A 16198-nucleotide genomic window follows, 5' to 3' on the forward strand; every position below is an offset into this window, starting at 1 on the left:
AAACCACACAATAAAATACAAAATAATAATAGTACTTAACTTTCAGTTTCACTTCCTTCCTTCTGTCCACACAATACCTCTCTCTACCACACATCTCTCTTCCCCCCATGTTTCCCTCTCAGAATCAGAATAATTGAATTAATTTCCATCCCTGACAGAAACAGTAGTTAAAAGCCTAACCTTGGTCAGGAGGAGCATCTTGATCCTGACCCATTCAGATATGGGTTGACATGGGTTGACCAGTGTCCAGTGTCACTATGTTGATTTGAATGGGGTATTATTTTCAAACATACATTTGTGATACAGTGGCAAGAAAAAGTATGTGAACCCTTTGGAATTCCATGGTTTTCTGCATTAATTTGTCATAAAACGTGATCTGATCTTCATCTAAGTCAAGGGTATTGACAAATATAATGTGCCTAAAATAATAACACAGAAAAATTCTGGCCTTTCATGTTTCTATTGAGAGCAACCATAAAAACCTCATAGTGCAAGTGGAAAAAGTATGTGAACCCTTGAATTAATGACCTCAAAAAAGCTAATTGGAGTCAGGTGTTAGCATACCTGGAGTCTTGTTAGGAAACTGAGTTTGGAGGTGTGGACTGGATCTACTTTGACTGATAAAAACCACTCAAACTTTTTGACTTTACTCATCACAAGAGAATACGCTTATATGAGCCATGCCTCGCCAAAAAGGATCTACGATCAAGAATTGTTGATTTACATAAAGCTGGAAAGGGTTATGATGTAATTTCAAAGACTTTAGAAATTCACCAGTCTACAGTTAGGCAAACAATCTACAAATGGAGACACTTTGGGACTGTGGCTACTCTACCGAGAAGTGGGTGCCCAGTCAAAATGACCCCAAGAGCACAAGAAGACTGATCAATGAGGTAAAGAAACAACCCTGAGTGACAGCCAAAGATTTGAAGGCATCATTGGAGCTGGCTAACATCTGTGTTCATGAGTCTACAGTACGTAAAACATTGAACAAGCAGGGTGTCTATGGCAGGACACCATGAAGGAAGCCACTGCTTACTAAAAAGAACATTGCTGCACGCCTGAAGTTTGTAAAAGTGCACATTGACACTCCACAAAATGTTTTGTGGAGTGATGAAACTAAGATTGAACTATTTGGAAAGAACACGCAGCACTATATCTGGCGTAAAAAGGGCACTGCATATCATCATGAAAACATCATCCCAACCGTAAAGTATGGTGGAGGAAACATCATGATTTGGGCCATGCTTTGCTGCATCAGGGCCTGGCCAGCTTGCAATCATTGAGGGGAAGATGAATTCCCAAGTGTATCAAAAAATTCTTCAGGATAATGTGAGAATGTCTGTATGTCAGCTGAAACTCTTTAGAAGTTGGGTGATGCAACAGGACAATGAGCCAAAACACTGGAGCAATTCCACAACAGAATGGCTTCAGAACAACAAAATCCACCTTTTGGTAGTGGCCAAGTCAGAGCCCAGACCTCAATCCAATAGAGATGCTATGGAATGATTTGAAGAGAGCCATACACATGAGACATCCAAAGAATATGACAGAGCTAAAGCAGCTCTGCCAGGAAGAATGGGCTAAAATTCATCCTGAACGATGTGCAGGTCATGGTCCACAGCTACAGGAAGCACTTGGTTGAGGTTATTGCTGCCAAGGGGGGGTCAACCAGCTATTAATTCCAAGGGTTCACTTACTTTTTCCACTGCCATTTTGAATGTTGAAAGAGTGTGTTCAATAAAGACATGAAAGATCAAAATGTTATTATTTTAGGCACATTTGTCAATACCCTTGACTTAGATGAAGATCAGATCACATTTTAGGAGAAATTAATGCAGAAAACCCTGAAATTCCAAAGGGTTGACATACTTTTTCTTGCAAGTGTAAGGCACGTAAACCCACAAGCTGTCTTGTACTGCTTGATGTTGTAACTTTATCTTCCAAGGTGTGTACTGATGGGGTGTGTAGAGGACAATTTCACTCACCAGGTGAACAACAGTTTACAATGAATCTTAGCCAATTGTGAGCCTGCCTTTACTGTGTGTTTGACCAAAGACAGCCCTGGATTAAAAAGATGCACTAATGGGGGCATGTTGCTTCAGGTACAGCAGAGACAATGAAATACAATCACAGGAGGACAGTTTGAGAAACAGGTCTGTGAGTCTAGAGTCTTTGGCAAAACACTGCAGAGGTGAGACAGGATTTTAGAATTCTACAAGGTATCACTGCAATATTCTTTTTATGCTTTGTCTTGACAGTTACCAGCTGAAGTTGAGCAATGTGGTGAACATAATATACTGTATACTATATAAAGTGACTGTGAGTGTGATCATTGTCGTTGACTCTGACTCTACACAGTGTGCAGTAGTAGGTGATACAGAGTTTTCGCAGTTGTGTGGTGTTTTTTCAGTAGTTTTACAGTGTAACATCCATGTCTGATCATGCTGAATTATTGTGCGTGCGCAGGCTGCACAAAGTCCAGCCTGTCAGGACATCGAGTCCACTACTATTTTCCTGACAGGAAAAGAAACTTTGCTAGCTTTTGTGCAGAGATGCATTTTGTGCAGGTGAGGAGACTTCACTGCTGCATCTGTGACTAAAAACACGATCGTGTGCAGCGCTCATTTCAGACGGGAGGATTATGTTTCTGCCGATGTAATAAAGATGTGTTGTAGAGCCCAGAATTGTGTGAGCTGGAGCGGTTCCTGCAATTCACTCAGATGCCTCACCAGGCCACTGTTAGCAGCAGCTCGTGGTTCTGCCATCAGTGGCAGTGGCAGCAATTGAAAACATGAGCAGGGTCCTGTTTTCTAATGTTTGCTATCTTCCAAATTAGCCAGCATCATGATTTCAACAACAAAAAGCAAGCATGCAATGTCAAGGTGCTCTTTAACAGATGACACAGCGTAAGTTAAAGAAGAATGAGATAAGAATAATTTTCTATATTTTTCTTATCGTCAACAAATCCACACAAAGACCAACAAAATAATAAATGTGACCTAGAAGTAAGTACTGTGTGTACACATACAAAACCTGACTCTTCTTATTTGTTTATGCTACAGAGCTCCGTTACTGTGAAAAAAATTACGAAAATATCAATGAGCCTTACCAGCATGGCCAGCCCTACTTAGACTTTCTGTTCTATAATGACCTTCAGCCATTTTCGTCTTCTGGGTCAATTTCTCGCATTTTGTTTTTTTTTTTTTAATTAATTTTTAATTCACTCTTATTTTACCAAGCAAGGTATTAAGAACACTTTTTTATTTATAATGACAGCCTTCAATGCTTCTGTTTCCTTTTGTACCAGTTAATATTTTGTCAATCCTCTGTAAGAGTTCAAAGGTCATCAATTTATCAGGGCAGAGAGAATAATGGTCTTGAGTGCCCCCTGGTGTGATTTCTTAAATTTAGACAGTGTACTTGATCTTTGCCATCCACTACAATGAACTACCAACACAGTTATTAATGACTTGTGGTAAAACAATGTGGCTGTCTCACATTACCAAACCCATGTGACAGCCATGTTTCCTGACAGTAAGAAATGCAAAAAAACACTGAGCCATAAGCAGCTATGTCTGACTGTGTGTATATGTGTGTGTGTGTGGTGTGTGTGTGTGTGTGTGTGTGTTCGGTCACTAGATTCCACATTCCGAATTTCAGGCGGGTGAGTAATTTATTGCAAGCTGGGGGGGAGGGACTATATCACTCCATCTCTGTGGACTCCGCCCCTGCACTAAGCCACAGGAAACCCTGTCAGTGAGGGCACGAGTGAGACAGAGAGAGAGAGAGAGAGAGAAAGTGAGCGAGAAGGACGGTACCTTTAGCCACACCCCTTTTCTGTTAACCTCTCAACCCCCCACCCCCACCCGTCCAGCTAGTCCCTGCCAAACAAAGTAGGAAACCCTGTGCACCAAACCTGAGGCGCCCATCTCCCCCTCCCCTCCCCCCAACATGTATCCCCAAGTCCCTACACACACACACACACACACACACACACACACACACAGAAGGAGCGACCAGCACTTAAAGCGCACACAGCATAACAGCAACACACACTCCTACAGACAAATACAACAGACATACACACTTTATTCGCTCTGACAAAGACACAAGTCAAGTCAGAATTAACCCGTTCTGTGCTGCAGCCCTCAGGGATAGATCAAGGGCCTTTTGTTCTGCACAAAGAATTGATGTGAGTGTAGAAGGAGAAGGAAGAGGAGGGGAGCAGAGATTTTTTTAAAAAAAAGGAGGAGGAGGAAAAAAAAAAGCTGCAGATAAACCGTGGTCTGGTACAAATGAGCAGCAGCAGCAGCAGAGAGAAGGCGCCTGCTCACTTCATCACTGGCACGGGATCATAATGTTCTAAGCCAGATTAGACCTGAGGAGTGTTTCATAAAGCAGAGCTGTCATTTAAAGTAGCCTTACTTCAGTAAGTCAGGTTTATTTTAAAAAAAATCTCTTTTAGGCGTTAAAACGTAAATGATAAAAAAAATTTTTTAAAAAGCGATTACAGTTAGCATGGACCTTTATCTGGCTAGCTGGCTACTGGCATTTCAGTTACATTAAACACAAAGCAAGCCCGGTGGTTCAGAAATTTCTCAGTCCCTCCTAAGGATGGACTGTATAAAAAGTACACAGGGCTCCTGTCTGTTAATTTTGGATTACCATAGTGAAGAAGTAGGCCCTATTGACTTGGCTCTGAATTGGCCCAGCTCTAACATTGGTTTCTTAGGTATTTAAAACCTATTTATTTGTTTTATTTTTTTAAAGACTTCTCTGTACATGGATGCCCATGATTCCTCGATTGTTGATCATTTTTAAGTTTCTTTGCCAAGCTGCGAAGAGTTAGTTTTCTTTTTTTTGTTTTTTGATTCCCTATCAAAGCAGCCAAATATTACAATGTGACAGACCATTGACTGGAATTATTGTACACCTATAATGTAGAGCTAAGGCCCTTATCAAGCTCAAGCATCTGGACAGTTTTACAGTCAGTATATGTAGCTTCCTACAGAGCCTTGCAGGTGCAATGGTGGGTAAAAAAAAGATTATTTGTACGCATGAGAAATCTGGCTCTTAAAGTAATAATTTAAATGCAAGGATTGCTGCACTACAAAATTTGCTCTTATAAATGCATAATTTTGCCACATAAACCAATTGAATGTTACATAATGATACATTGCCTAAGTGAAGCCACAGACACTGTTTTTGCAAAATCATATTGCATATTACATATTATTTACAAAAACAGCAATGAATTCAAATGGCTCAAGTATATTGTCAATGGCCTGATGACCCACTGCTTATTTTTGCACTATTCTAGTATGAAGGATTTACAGACACCGTAAACAGGAGAATTACACTGTTCATGTTACAAAGTAATTTATCAGGAATGTGAGCTTGCATGTGTTGGCCAGTGCAGCCAGTTAGCAGAATTGTACTGTAGTCAAAGTTAAGCCAGGTTTAACTTTTTTGTCAGCCGACTCTATATTTGTCCACATTAGTCACCTTCTGGTATATTTTACTCAAAGCTATACTGCCAGGGAAGTGTGCAAATGATAAATTCAAAAACAGAGTAATTTCAAAATTCACAGATTAATGATTGCTTCAGTAGCTATACACAACAAAGAAGAAGAAAATCTAAAGAGATTGCTTGGTCTATTTAAAAGAATAAATGCCTTTAAGACAACACCTCAGACCTGCTAGCAGACACAATATATGGTGAAATTACGGTCACTGCACGTAGTATAATGTCAAATTTGTCTATACACAGCCAGAGAACATATGCTTAGCTTCTGTGTGTGGTGCTGGGCACAGTGAAAAAAGCAAAGTTAATGCATCCATTTTGAGGTGTGTGTGTTTGTGTGTGTCTTTGTCTGAAGCACAGCAGCCCAAGAAGAGGGAGGGGGAGCTGGTTATGGTGTTGGGGTGGGGGTAATGAGTGAATGTGATCAGGCCTCAGTAGTCTGCATGCCATTAGCACCACCCCACTACCTCCATCCTCCCACCTCCTTGGCTCTCTGATCACACACAAGACACAGACTGAGCTCATTGGCTGATCAGGATAGGGTGGAGCAGGATCCACATACTGAGACAATATTACTGATAAAAATGTTAGAAATAATAATATTAATTTCTTCATCATCATCTTAATTGTTATTACCATTATGTCTCACCAAAGAAATAACTCTGGTGGTGTGTGTGATAATTTTATTACCACACAATCAGGTTCACTGGAATCAACCAGTAAAACCTGAGGTGAAACCTCCGGAGCTGAGCAGAATAACTGGGATGTTTATTTAATGTATCTGACACACTGAAATGACTACCAACTTTGCACACTGTACTTTTCACAAGCTTCTTGACCCAAATACTGGAGGCTCTGATTCAGAATGTGGCAGTTTATGAGCTTAACACATAGATATGATAAGAATTTAAGTTTAATTGGGAGATTCTGAAACAGAGTATGTTTTTTGCCAACCACCAAATCTTGAAGAAGAAGTAATAAAACCTGGATGAATAGGTTTTTGGTTAGATGCTTGAAATAAGGTCTGTAGTTAACACAAGCTCAAGACGTTTTTACATTTTACTCTATGACATAAAATACTCTATGTCATTTTTTTCACCCTGATTTTGAGAGGATGAGCAAATCACATTTAATATCCCTGCACTATAAACCTTGTGTAACCACTGTTTGTGATTAACATTTTTTCTGGTGTACAGTGATCACTCACAAAAATGTGAAGGGTTACTTCATTTCCCCCCATATTAAAGTGCAACTTAAAAAACAAATGTAGATTTCAACAGATATTGAATACATACAAGTTAAAGGGCCAGTGGTGGAAAAATGTTACAGTGGACATTGCTGCCATCAAGTTAAGTCGTGGAATTTATGTTAATTAGTGACAGCTGATATGACCTGCTCTTTGTCATTTTAACTGGCAATAGTGACAATCAGTGCCAGGTTCAAGTGGGAAACCACTAGGTGAATGTTTTGTACACTGAGCTTTACTCAAAGTCATTTTACTGGTGCAGACAAATAATTTGTCACATTCATTCACTATAAATTTCACTCACAAGGGTGAGCAAAATGCTTACACTAGTCATGGTTGTACTGCCACAATTATGGCAATTATTTAGTTGCATAGGGCATACAGTTATTACTTCAAGGTCCCAAAGTGCAAAGACAGCCGCAGTCTTGAGGTTTGTACTCAGCCATGATTGGGCAGTTCTATTTTCCTGTTGAAACTGTACTGGCACACAACAAAACTGTTCATTTCCCAAGTGATGCATTTCCACACATTGTTTTTCTTCTTCAAGTCCCTTAAGTTCATTAAAGTTAAAAGTCATTAAAATCCTCTATCCAAGAGAACTGGGAAGCTCTTGATTGCAATGATCAGCTATTCCTTCATTTCTTTCACTTATTTTTATGTAGTTGAGCTAAAAATGAACTGTGCTACAGTCTCCTGAGGGAATCAAAATATTGGTGATTGTTTGTTACCATATTGTTGCTCGGGACAACGATCCGGGACAGTATTTTTAAACTAGAAAAGTAATCAATACAACATGAAACCATGTAATCATGTGTGTTGTATCACATGTGAGTAAAGTTAGTCGAGCCAGCATGTGTGTGTGGATTTAAGATCTAACAATAGTTAAAATCACATTAAAGTAGTGCTTTTTCAATGCATATTGATTTATATAAGAGGTATTATGAACACAATTTATTACCTGTCTTTGTAATGAACAAATAAAAACAAGCTGTCCTTTTATATAAAGTCTTCTCCAAACTAGCCTTCAGCATTAAGCCTTAAACAAAACGGATGGTCTTATATTAACCCTGAAGCAGACCATGGTGCAATTTACAACATAAAAGCTACAGAGGTGCTTTGAGGCTTTCATGTGCAACACAATGAAGAACAGGTTCATTAAAGGCAGTGAGCCATATCATACCTGCTCTCACACAGTATAAAACAAGAGTGGAACTGAAAGCAGGCTTGGGCTTGGTGGTTGCTACTCACTTGCATTGCTGTCAGCCAGAGTGTTGAGGTTGCCCGAGATGTCTCGCCTCCTGAACAAACACACCACCTTTGCCTCCACATTCCCATTGGCTGTCTGTAAATGTAGAGTCAGTGGTTAGAAATAGGCACCATAATGAAGCAGTGGTTTAACTACATATATATCACATACTGATCATTTCCAATTCATTCTGACTCCAGTTTCAGGTTGGCATTTTAGCACTTCTGATTCTTGCATTTTCTGAGCCAGCCAAAATATATTGCAGATAAAAACCAGTAGTGTTTGGCCCATCATATCTACACCAACCATTTCACTAATATTGCTTTGTATAGATGTATAAACTCTCCAATCATAAATATACACTGTTTTACCTTTGTCTTGACAGAAACATCTGTGTGAAACAACCACAGAGCTTAGTGAAGTATTAGTTGTGAGGAGATGCAAGGGTAGCGTGTTGGCAGTAATGTTGGCATTCCCAAAACACAGTATACAGTGTAAACACTATAGTAACTGCCAGAATGTAGGTGGAAAATATATGTAACATAATGTGTAATTCTCTCAGGTAAAAAAAGACACTAAACATCAGACTGGTAGCATCATCATGAGGCAGTAACTTGCATGGAACAGAATGTATTCTGTACAATTGCAACATAACTGAAGGTGAAATTACTCATCTTACAACGTAACTTGCTTATGTGTTTGAAAAACAGCTCAGTAACTGAAGTATCTGCAGCTACGGTGAGAACTGTAATGTGTCCATGTTTCACAGTATCTTGGATTATTTTTCACTTCCCTCTAAGATTCAGCCCATCTTAGGAGAGAGCTCTCTACTCAGATGTGCAATAAACACAAATCTATCTACTCTGTATATAATATTATCTGCACAATTTAATTTAAATAATGTAAATGTATGTAAATATTAACAATGTATATAGTGTCCATTTTGAAGGGGTATATTTCTTTACTTCTTATTTTTTAAGGATTGGATTTCATCACTATTTTATTTTATTTCTATGTTGTTATGTTACTTTATTCCTCTTTATTTATCTATATTTGACAAATAGAGCACTGCAATGCAACAATTTCCCACAAGGGATTAATAACAGGATTCTGATTCTGATTTTGACAGGTGCATAGGAGTCACCCCTCATGGCTGCAAAAAGTCCAAGAAGAAAATATCCTGAATCTGTGAGAGCAGGGTGGTGGAAGAATATCAACATGGCAACCAACCATGGCATCAACTTGATGACAAATCAGATAATCAGCACAGCACTTGAGATATCAGCTTCTGGACAACTGAATATGCAGCGGCAGGTGGTCCAGGATATCATCTCTCAGACGCTTAAGAATATATCTAGGCCATATGCAGTGCTTGAGGGCCAGGACCTCACACTGACCAATATCTCCTGAGAAAAAGACTGAGTCAGTCGAGTAAATCACAGGAGCAGGAGCAGGACACAACAGAAAGACTGCTGAGCATCAATAACTGCTAAGGAGAAGAAGATGCAAAGCCACAAATCACATGTCAAGTCCAGCAACAAAGACAAGTGGACAACAGTCATTACAAACCTGAGTACAATTCTAGGTGGACTTTGGGAATCGGCAGTTAAGAAGCTGGAAAGACTGAGTGGCCTGACCTACAGCTAAGGGTAGAAAGGTTTGGTACAAAAGAGGAAGGGAATAAAAAACAACACCCCTTCTGATGTTTAAAAACATGCAACTGAATGTGTTGTTAGGGAGAGGAGCCTTGAAAAACCGAAGAGTAGAGAACCTCAGAATTCAACTCAAGGAGAAGGAGAGGGCATGCTCACCTTTCTACATGGATCCCTTTAAATTTGTTAAAGGACCCTTCACAAAAGAAAAAACTTGTTAAACTTCCAAGAGGGTTGTAGAGAAAGAACACCTTAAGTCTGGAAAGCAACTACATGGATAACTTTAACACCCTGATCTCAACTGTTGCATGTACAAGGTGATTACTGGAGAGCTTCATTTACACAGCAAATCCTGGATCATATCCTTTGTTAGAGGGGAACAATGAAAACAAACCAGAGATTCTACATCAACAACAAGCCCTTTCCAAAAGTGAGCTTGGGGTGGTGGTACATTGTAAACCTCAAAGATACAGACCAGAATATTCAAATTAGATAAAAATAAAAAATAAAAAAATAACCAAAGATCTGGTCAGCCTAGACATAACATGGCAAGTTGAAACTGTGGTGCTTGCACTTTATACTGCTTCCAAGGGTGACAGTCATGAGATTCTCATGACCAAAATCAAGAAGTTGGAGCAATCAATCAATTCCTGCATAAAGTAGTGACCTTAGCAGTATCAGCTTGTATCAGAATGGTGCACTGGTTTCTAACCCAATTTAAAAGTACAAATGCACCAAGATGAGGCTGGACATGACCATGTCGGAGTCTCAAGATGGTGGGATACAAGCAACTGCTCCCAGAACAAGCAAATTCTACTCTCAGGCACGGAGACACTGTAGGTCAGGTGTAGCATGAGGGTGGTTTTGGTCGCGACAAGTTGGCCCACTTACCACAGCACAACAAGGGGTAAAAGCTGACAGGGGCACATGTGGGATGCCAGATGTTGACATTGAGCTCTCTGTCATGTGTCATATCAATGAAACACCAGTGAAGGGTGAATCTGATGACCCCAATGAAGTGATTACACCTACTACCATTCAAGAAATCAAGGAGTGCTGATTATTGTAAAAGATTGTTACAACAAGTCCTATGAGCTAAATACAGTCAAAATTCAGTACTAGTAAAGTATTACCAGCAAAACTCTTATTTCACATTTTCTTTGTGAGGATGTTTAACAAACCAGATTTTTCAACCCTTCTATGTGCAGGTAATGAAATAAGTTTTTCACACCACATGATATACATACATACTACATACTAGATTTAGTACAACATTTAAAAATGACAAAACTCTACTTAAAAATGAAACACTTTATTCAAAGCAAATGAAATGCAAATATAATCTGGGTATGTACAGTATACAAAATAACTTTAGCCTTTTATGTATACAGTCCAGATCATGTCCTACAGTTGATATTGATGCTGCTGATCCTGATGATGCTCACTGCTATGTTGTTTTCAGGCCATCACTGACAACAACTCAACTATAACATCACCTTCTGACGGTCTCTCCTACCATGCAGAGTAGGAACACCTCATCAAATATGCTTCATCAGGTCACTTTAATAATCTATAAAACATTGCAGATTCAGAGTTAATGGTACAGTATATTGTTTCATTAGGGCCATCTAGGTACAACTGCAGAAAACATTGGTCTTGAATAAAGCAAAGCAAAACAAAGTTTGCAATCCAATCAAAGTGACCATTGTATGTATACTCCTTGGCTAATGATATCAACAAAAGTTAAATGAGTCATCATCGAGGGGAAAATGAATTCCAAAGTTTATCAAGCTATCTCAATGAATAATGGCAGGGTGGCTGTCTGCCTACTGAAGCACAGTAGAAGTTGCGTGATGCAACAGGACAGTGACTTTAAATCAAAGTAAATCTAGTACAGGACTTCAAACAAAGAAAATTTGCCTTTTGGAATGGATCAGACAGAACCCAGAATATACCCCAATAAAGATACCGTGGAATGATCTCAAGAGAGCTATGCACACTAGACCTCCTAAGAATATGAGCTGACACAGCTCTGTAGGAGGAATGGCCCAGGATTACTCCTTAACATTGCTGATGGAACAGCTAGGGGTGCCACTGACAGTGAGAGGAAGAAACTGAGAAGACTGGCCTCTGTTTCATACTGTAAAAAGACTGACTGAAGTAGATAAACATCTGAAACAGTTTGTGAAAAACTGAAATAAACAAACTAGCCAGCAAGCTAGCACACTAACGGGTCACAAAGAAAAAAAGATTTCATACTTACAGTTTGACTTTCTGAATCAAAACACAGGTCCAATAAAGTTACAACTGCCAGTCCTACAGTAGCAGCACAGTGACGATCCTGGCCAGCCAGCTGCCGGTTGGCACCTGGTCGCCTCAGTGAAATGTGGAGTTGTACTGCTGTATGAGGTTCACAGTGTACAAATGATATCTGCTTGTGTCCAGTGTTGCATTCCCTCCACCACAGCAACAACAGAAACACTTTCTTCCAGACACTGCAGGTGCTATTGCAGCTTATGCAGGCTGTAATTCATGGGTGTGCTCTGGTACTGGGTCATGATGAACCTGGACCTGAGGCCCGGAGCAGAAGCACATTTATGGACTTACACGGCAATCACACATCAAGAATGTTGGGAAAGTAAAAAAAAAAAAACACTGGAAAAGGGGTTTAGAGTAGACTGAAATGTAGGCTTTTAACATAGGTCCAATGTACTAAAGTTTTGGAACTTTGGCTGTGTTTAACATGGACAAGGCTCCATCAAGGCCTCTTTTTATCAATATTTCTGTGTACTAGATCTCAGCTATTAGCACAAATTTTGATGGGCCAAGTAGGAAGTCTTATTATTGATACTGATGACAGAAATATTTCAAGATAGATGTATAGTCAAAGGTGGGTAGTATGGCTTTAAAACAATATAATGATTACAAAGAATCTTGGTATTTTTTTAAAATAACCATCTTTATGGCCAAATGCAACAGAAACATCTTTACACAAGAACCTAATGATGTGAACAGACCTTCAGCTGGTCAATCCAACTTTAAAATAACTTCAGCTCTGTGCAAGCCTCATTGGATGTGCAGATGGTAATCATCAAACTAACTTCAGATTGATGTTTGACAGTTAATGTCATCAAACCTCTTCCACACTACTTACCTTGTTCCTTTTCTTGGAACCAATTTCACCAGTTTGTACTGACATTATCATAAACTGTTTGTGGAAAACCTCTAATAGATGCATTAAAGGTTAGATAGTGGAGATGTCATTCTCCCAGGACCTGGACCATGACGGACCATAAGAAAAGGGAAAGTAGCAACGGCATACACACAGTGCTTCCCTCCATATTTCAGCATGGGCTTAGAGATCTGGCTACTCTGTCTCTCACTATCCATTCATTGTGCTCAGCAGCCATTAACACTCAGGATGATGCAGTCTTCCTGGTGCTCAGCACAAGCCCTTCAATGTAAGAGTATTACATAAATGAGCTTAATCCTTTGACTGGGAAACAAGCCTGTGTCATATGCCTCTGCTTTTACGTAAGTGGCTGCTGTACTACTCCTTTAGTTACTGTCGCCATAGTTTACCAACTAAATGGACTGTACTTATATAGCGCTTTTCTAGTCTTTTCGACCACTCAAGCGCTTTACACTACAGATCACATTCACCCCATTCACACACATTCACACAGCACATATTCTATATATTAATGTGCTTTTTTTCTAAACACATTCACACACATTCACACACATTCACACACATTCACACACCGATGTGAAACACACACATCGAGCAATTTGGGTTCAGTATCTTGCCAAGGATACTTCGGCATGCAGACTGGAGGAGCCGGGAATCGAACCACCGACCTTCTGATTGGTGGACGACTGCTCTACCTCCTAAGCCACAGCCGCCCTAGTATCCAGACAGGGGAAATATCAATTTAAATTTGGCTGCCATATCATTCAAAATAGATACTTTGTGCAGGACTCCTGCCACACTTGGAACACTCCCTGGATGTCCTGTTCTGCAAGCACATTAAGGACCATCTGCTATTTGCGCTGGATCTCCTCCACTGTCTCAAGATGGTAACCCTTTAGCTTGAATTTAACGTTGGGGAAGAAGAAATCAGCAAAATCGGGTGAGTGGAGCAGGTGGAGAAAAATTACCGTGTTGGTGTGGGCAAAAAACTTGTGTGCAAAAATACCCTGTGAAAGGGTGCATTGTTTTGATGGAGCAACTCAATTGCCATCACACACAGTTCAGGTCTTTTGAGGGAGGACATTTGGTGCAGACACCTCAGTAGAACTCGGCAGTTAACAGAGCTCCTCGCAGACTTGAGGTGATGAAACTGTAAATGTGCATCTGCAAGTGGTCACAAAAACGTGTGTAACACAAGTCCAGCTGTGGATCATGCAACGTGGAATAGTGACTCACAAAAGTTACTGCTCACACCTACTGCATGCACATTACTAAGCCACACTCAGTTGGTTCGCCTCAGGAACAGTCTCAGAACTTTTTGATCACACTTCTTATGTTGACTGAAACCATGTTAGAAGAGTCTGAATATACATTTTTATTAATGCCTGCCAGACAACCAGCATATTTTGTGGCTATGGTATGATTTGAGAAAATACAGATGGTTAGGGTGTACTGTTAAACAATAAAACATAGGTATTTTATAGACAACTTTTTGATTGAAACAAGAAACTGTTGCAAGACAAGAAGACAACAACCAACCTTGTTGAGCTCTTCTATTCTGCGGATCAGGTAAGGGTTGCTGGAGGAGTTCTCAAAGTACACATAATCTGGAAGAAAAAAAACAACAGAAATCAAAGATTTGATACTTATGATGTGTTCACAGTGTAAAACACAAATCAATGCACAACCATACCTCATAAAAAATATTAAGTATGATAAATAACAAAACATTTTACAACAGCAACTCCAAATGCATGTCTACTCGACAGATACCTCCACATTTCAGTTATTTCATCTCATTAGCCCTATGCATGTTTTGTGTGTGTAATAGTAGAACTGAAAGGATTATGGGTAACATGATGAACATGAATCCATATTCCCTGACACACACAGCTATAACTGAAGTCTGTCTTTTAAACACTAAGAGCCAGACAATGCCAGCTCAGTAAATGAACCTTTGTAATGTGAGCCCAAGAAAACTTCAAACACAATTTTAGTAGTGTTACAGTTATAGTTAAATACAGATGCTGGAGGAGATGACTAGGGCTAGCCTCCCTGCCAGCAAAGCCACTGTTAGCAGATGACGCGTTAAAAAAAGTTTATATTTTCATCCGATGTTTGGGCTGATATCTTGGTTATTTAAAGACAAGAAGACAAGACGACAGAATAGCGTGCACTACAAATTGTGTCGAAAGCATGTTCCCACAAAGACAGGTAATACCACTCATCTTTTTTACCATCTGAAGCAGTGCCATACTTTAGAGCAGGCACAATGCAAGCCTTTACTGTGCCAGACCTGAGCAAGTGCTGGTGGTCCCCCTAAAACAACCAAATAGTGTCCAAATCCATCCTGCTAACCACTGAGACATCTTCAGCTGTTATTAGCAGCAACACATCAACTGCAATATGGTTGGAGTGGAAAGAGAATTCACATAAAGGTCTCATACCTGTGTGAGACCTTAGTGTTACAACAGTCTGTTGAACTAAACTGAAGCAAAAATTATTTTCTTGTACCAATGGTTCAGTTTCTGGTTCTGGTGTGGATATGGTGCAGCTGGTCATGTAGAGGAGCTCTTGTTTCTGTTTAGGAGAAATCTGCAGGTCACATCCAAAGGTCATGAGGCCAGTGGGCTAGCCAGGAGCAGCATGACTGTCAGATGAGTAAATAAACTACAGTGCTGTCAACATTCACTCCATAGCAGTCCTTTACCCAACAAGTAATCCGCAAAAATGATGTGTATGTAAAATGTACTAACTGTGAAAACAGAAATGAAAGATGCAGATTTTATTAACATCTTAACTTCAAATAAGGTCTAACTGCCAGCCATACTTTTTTATTGTGAATGCTGCAATTAGCCAGAGCTGCAGCCCATTCTCCCTGTGCTAATGCCTGGGTGAAAGGTGTGACAGATGACATCTTGTAAAACCAGCACAGTTTGGCATTTTATCATTTAGAATATGAAAATATGATCATATGTTGGCTGTGTCGGAATAAACTGGCATATAATTACTCAACCGGAGCAATGTGTAACCACATTCAGCACAGGTATGTAGACTTAACCTGTAAGGAAAGATGGCTACTGGATGCCAGTCTCATAACCTAAAATATTTTTACATTTCTTATAATAACATAAAAGATCTCTGATGTAGTGTTTTACACTGTTATTTCAATGTAGAACTAAGAGCAGCGCATTGATTTGCTTGGCCCTTCCTTACCCCTCTCTCTCAAACACAATGACAATGGACCCGTCTGTCATAGCACGACCGGCCATTAGGAGCAGTGGGAGAAATCCTGCACTGGTTTGCTGGTGGTTTGCCAGTAGAGAGCAAAAAA

At 39.8% G+C, this 16198-nt stretch overlaps 1 protein-coding gene across 1 annotated transcript in view; it reads right to left on the reverse strand.

The window, feature by feature from the left end:
• mta2 (metastasis associated 1 family, member 2) overlaps positions 1 to 16198 on the reverse strand; it is a 32769-nt gene that overhangs the window by 11839 nt on the left and 4732 nt on the right. The window contains exons 2-3 of the mRNA XM_018671104.2: positions 14404 to 14471; positions 8022 to 8115 (exon numbers count right to left, since the gene is read on the reverse strand). Of these exons, the coding sequence (XP_018526620.1) occupies positions 8022 to 8115; positions 14404 to 14471 (162 nt within the window). The remainder of the gene's footprint in view (positions 1 to 8021; positions 8116 to 14403; positions 14472 to 16198) is intronic.

The sequence above is a fragment of the Lates calcarifer genome, linkage group LG14 (genome assembly GCF_001640805.2).
Source record: "Lates calcarifer isolate ASB-BC8 linkage group LG14, TLL_Latcal_v3, whole genome shotgun sequence".
Lineage (NCBI taxonomy): Eukaryota > Metazoa > Chordata > Actinopteri > Centropomidae > Lates > Lates calcarifer.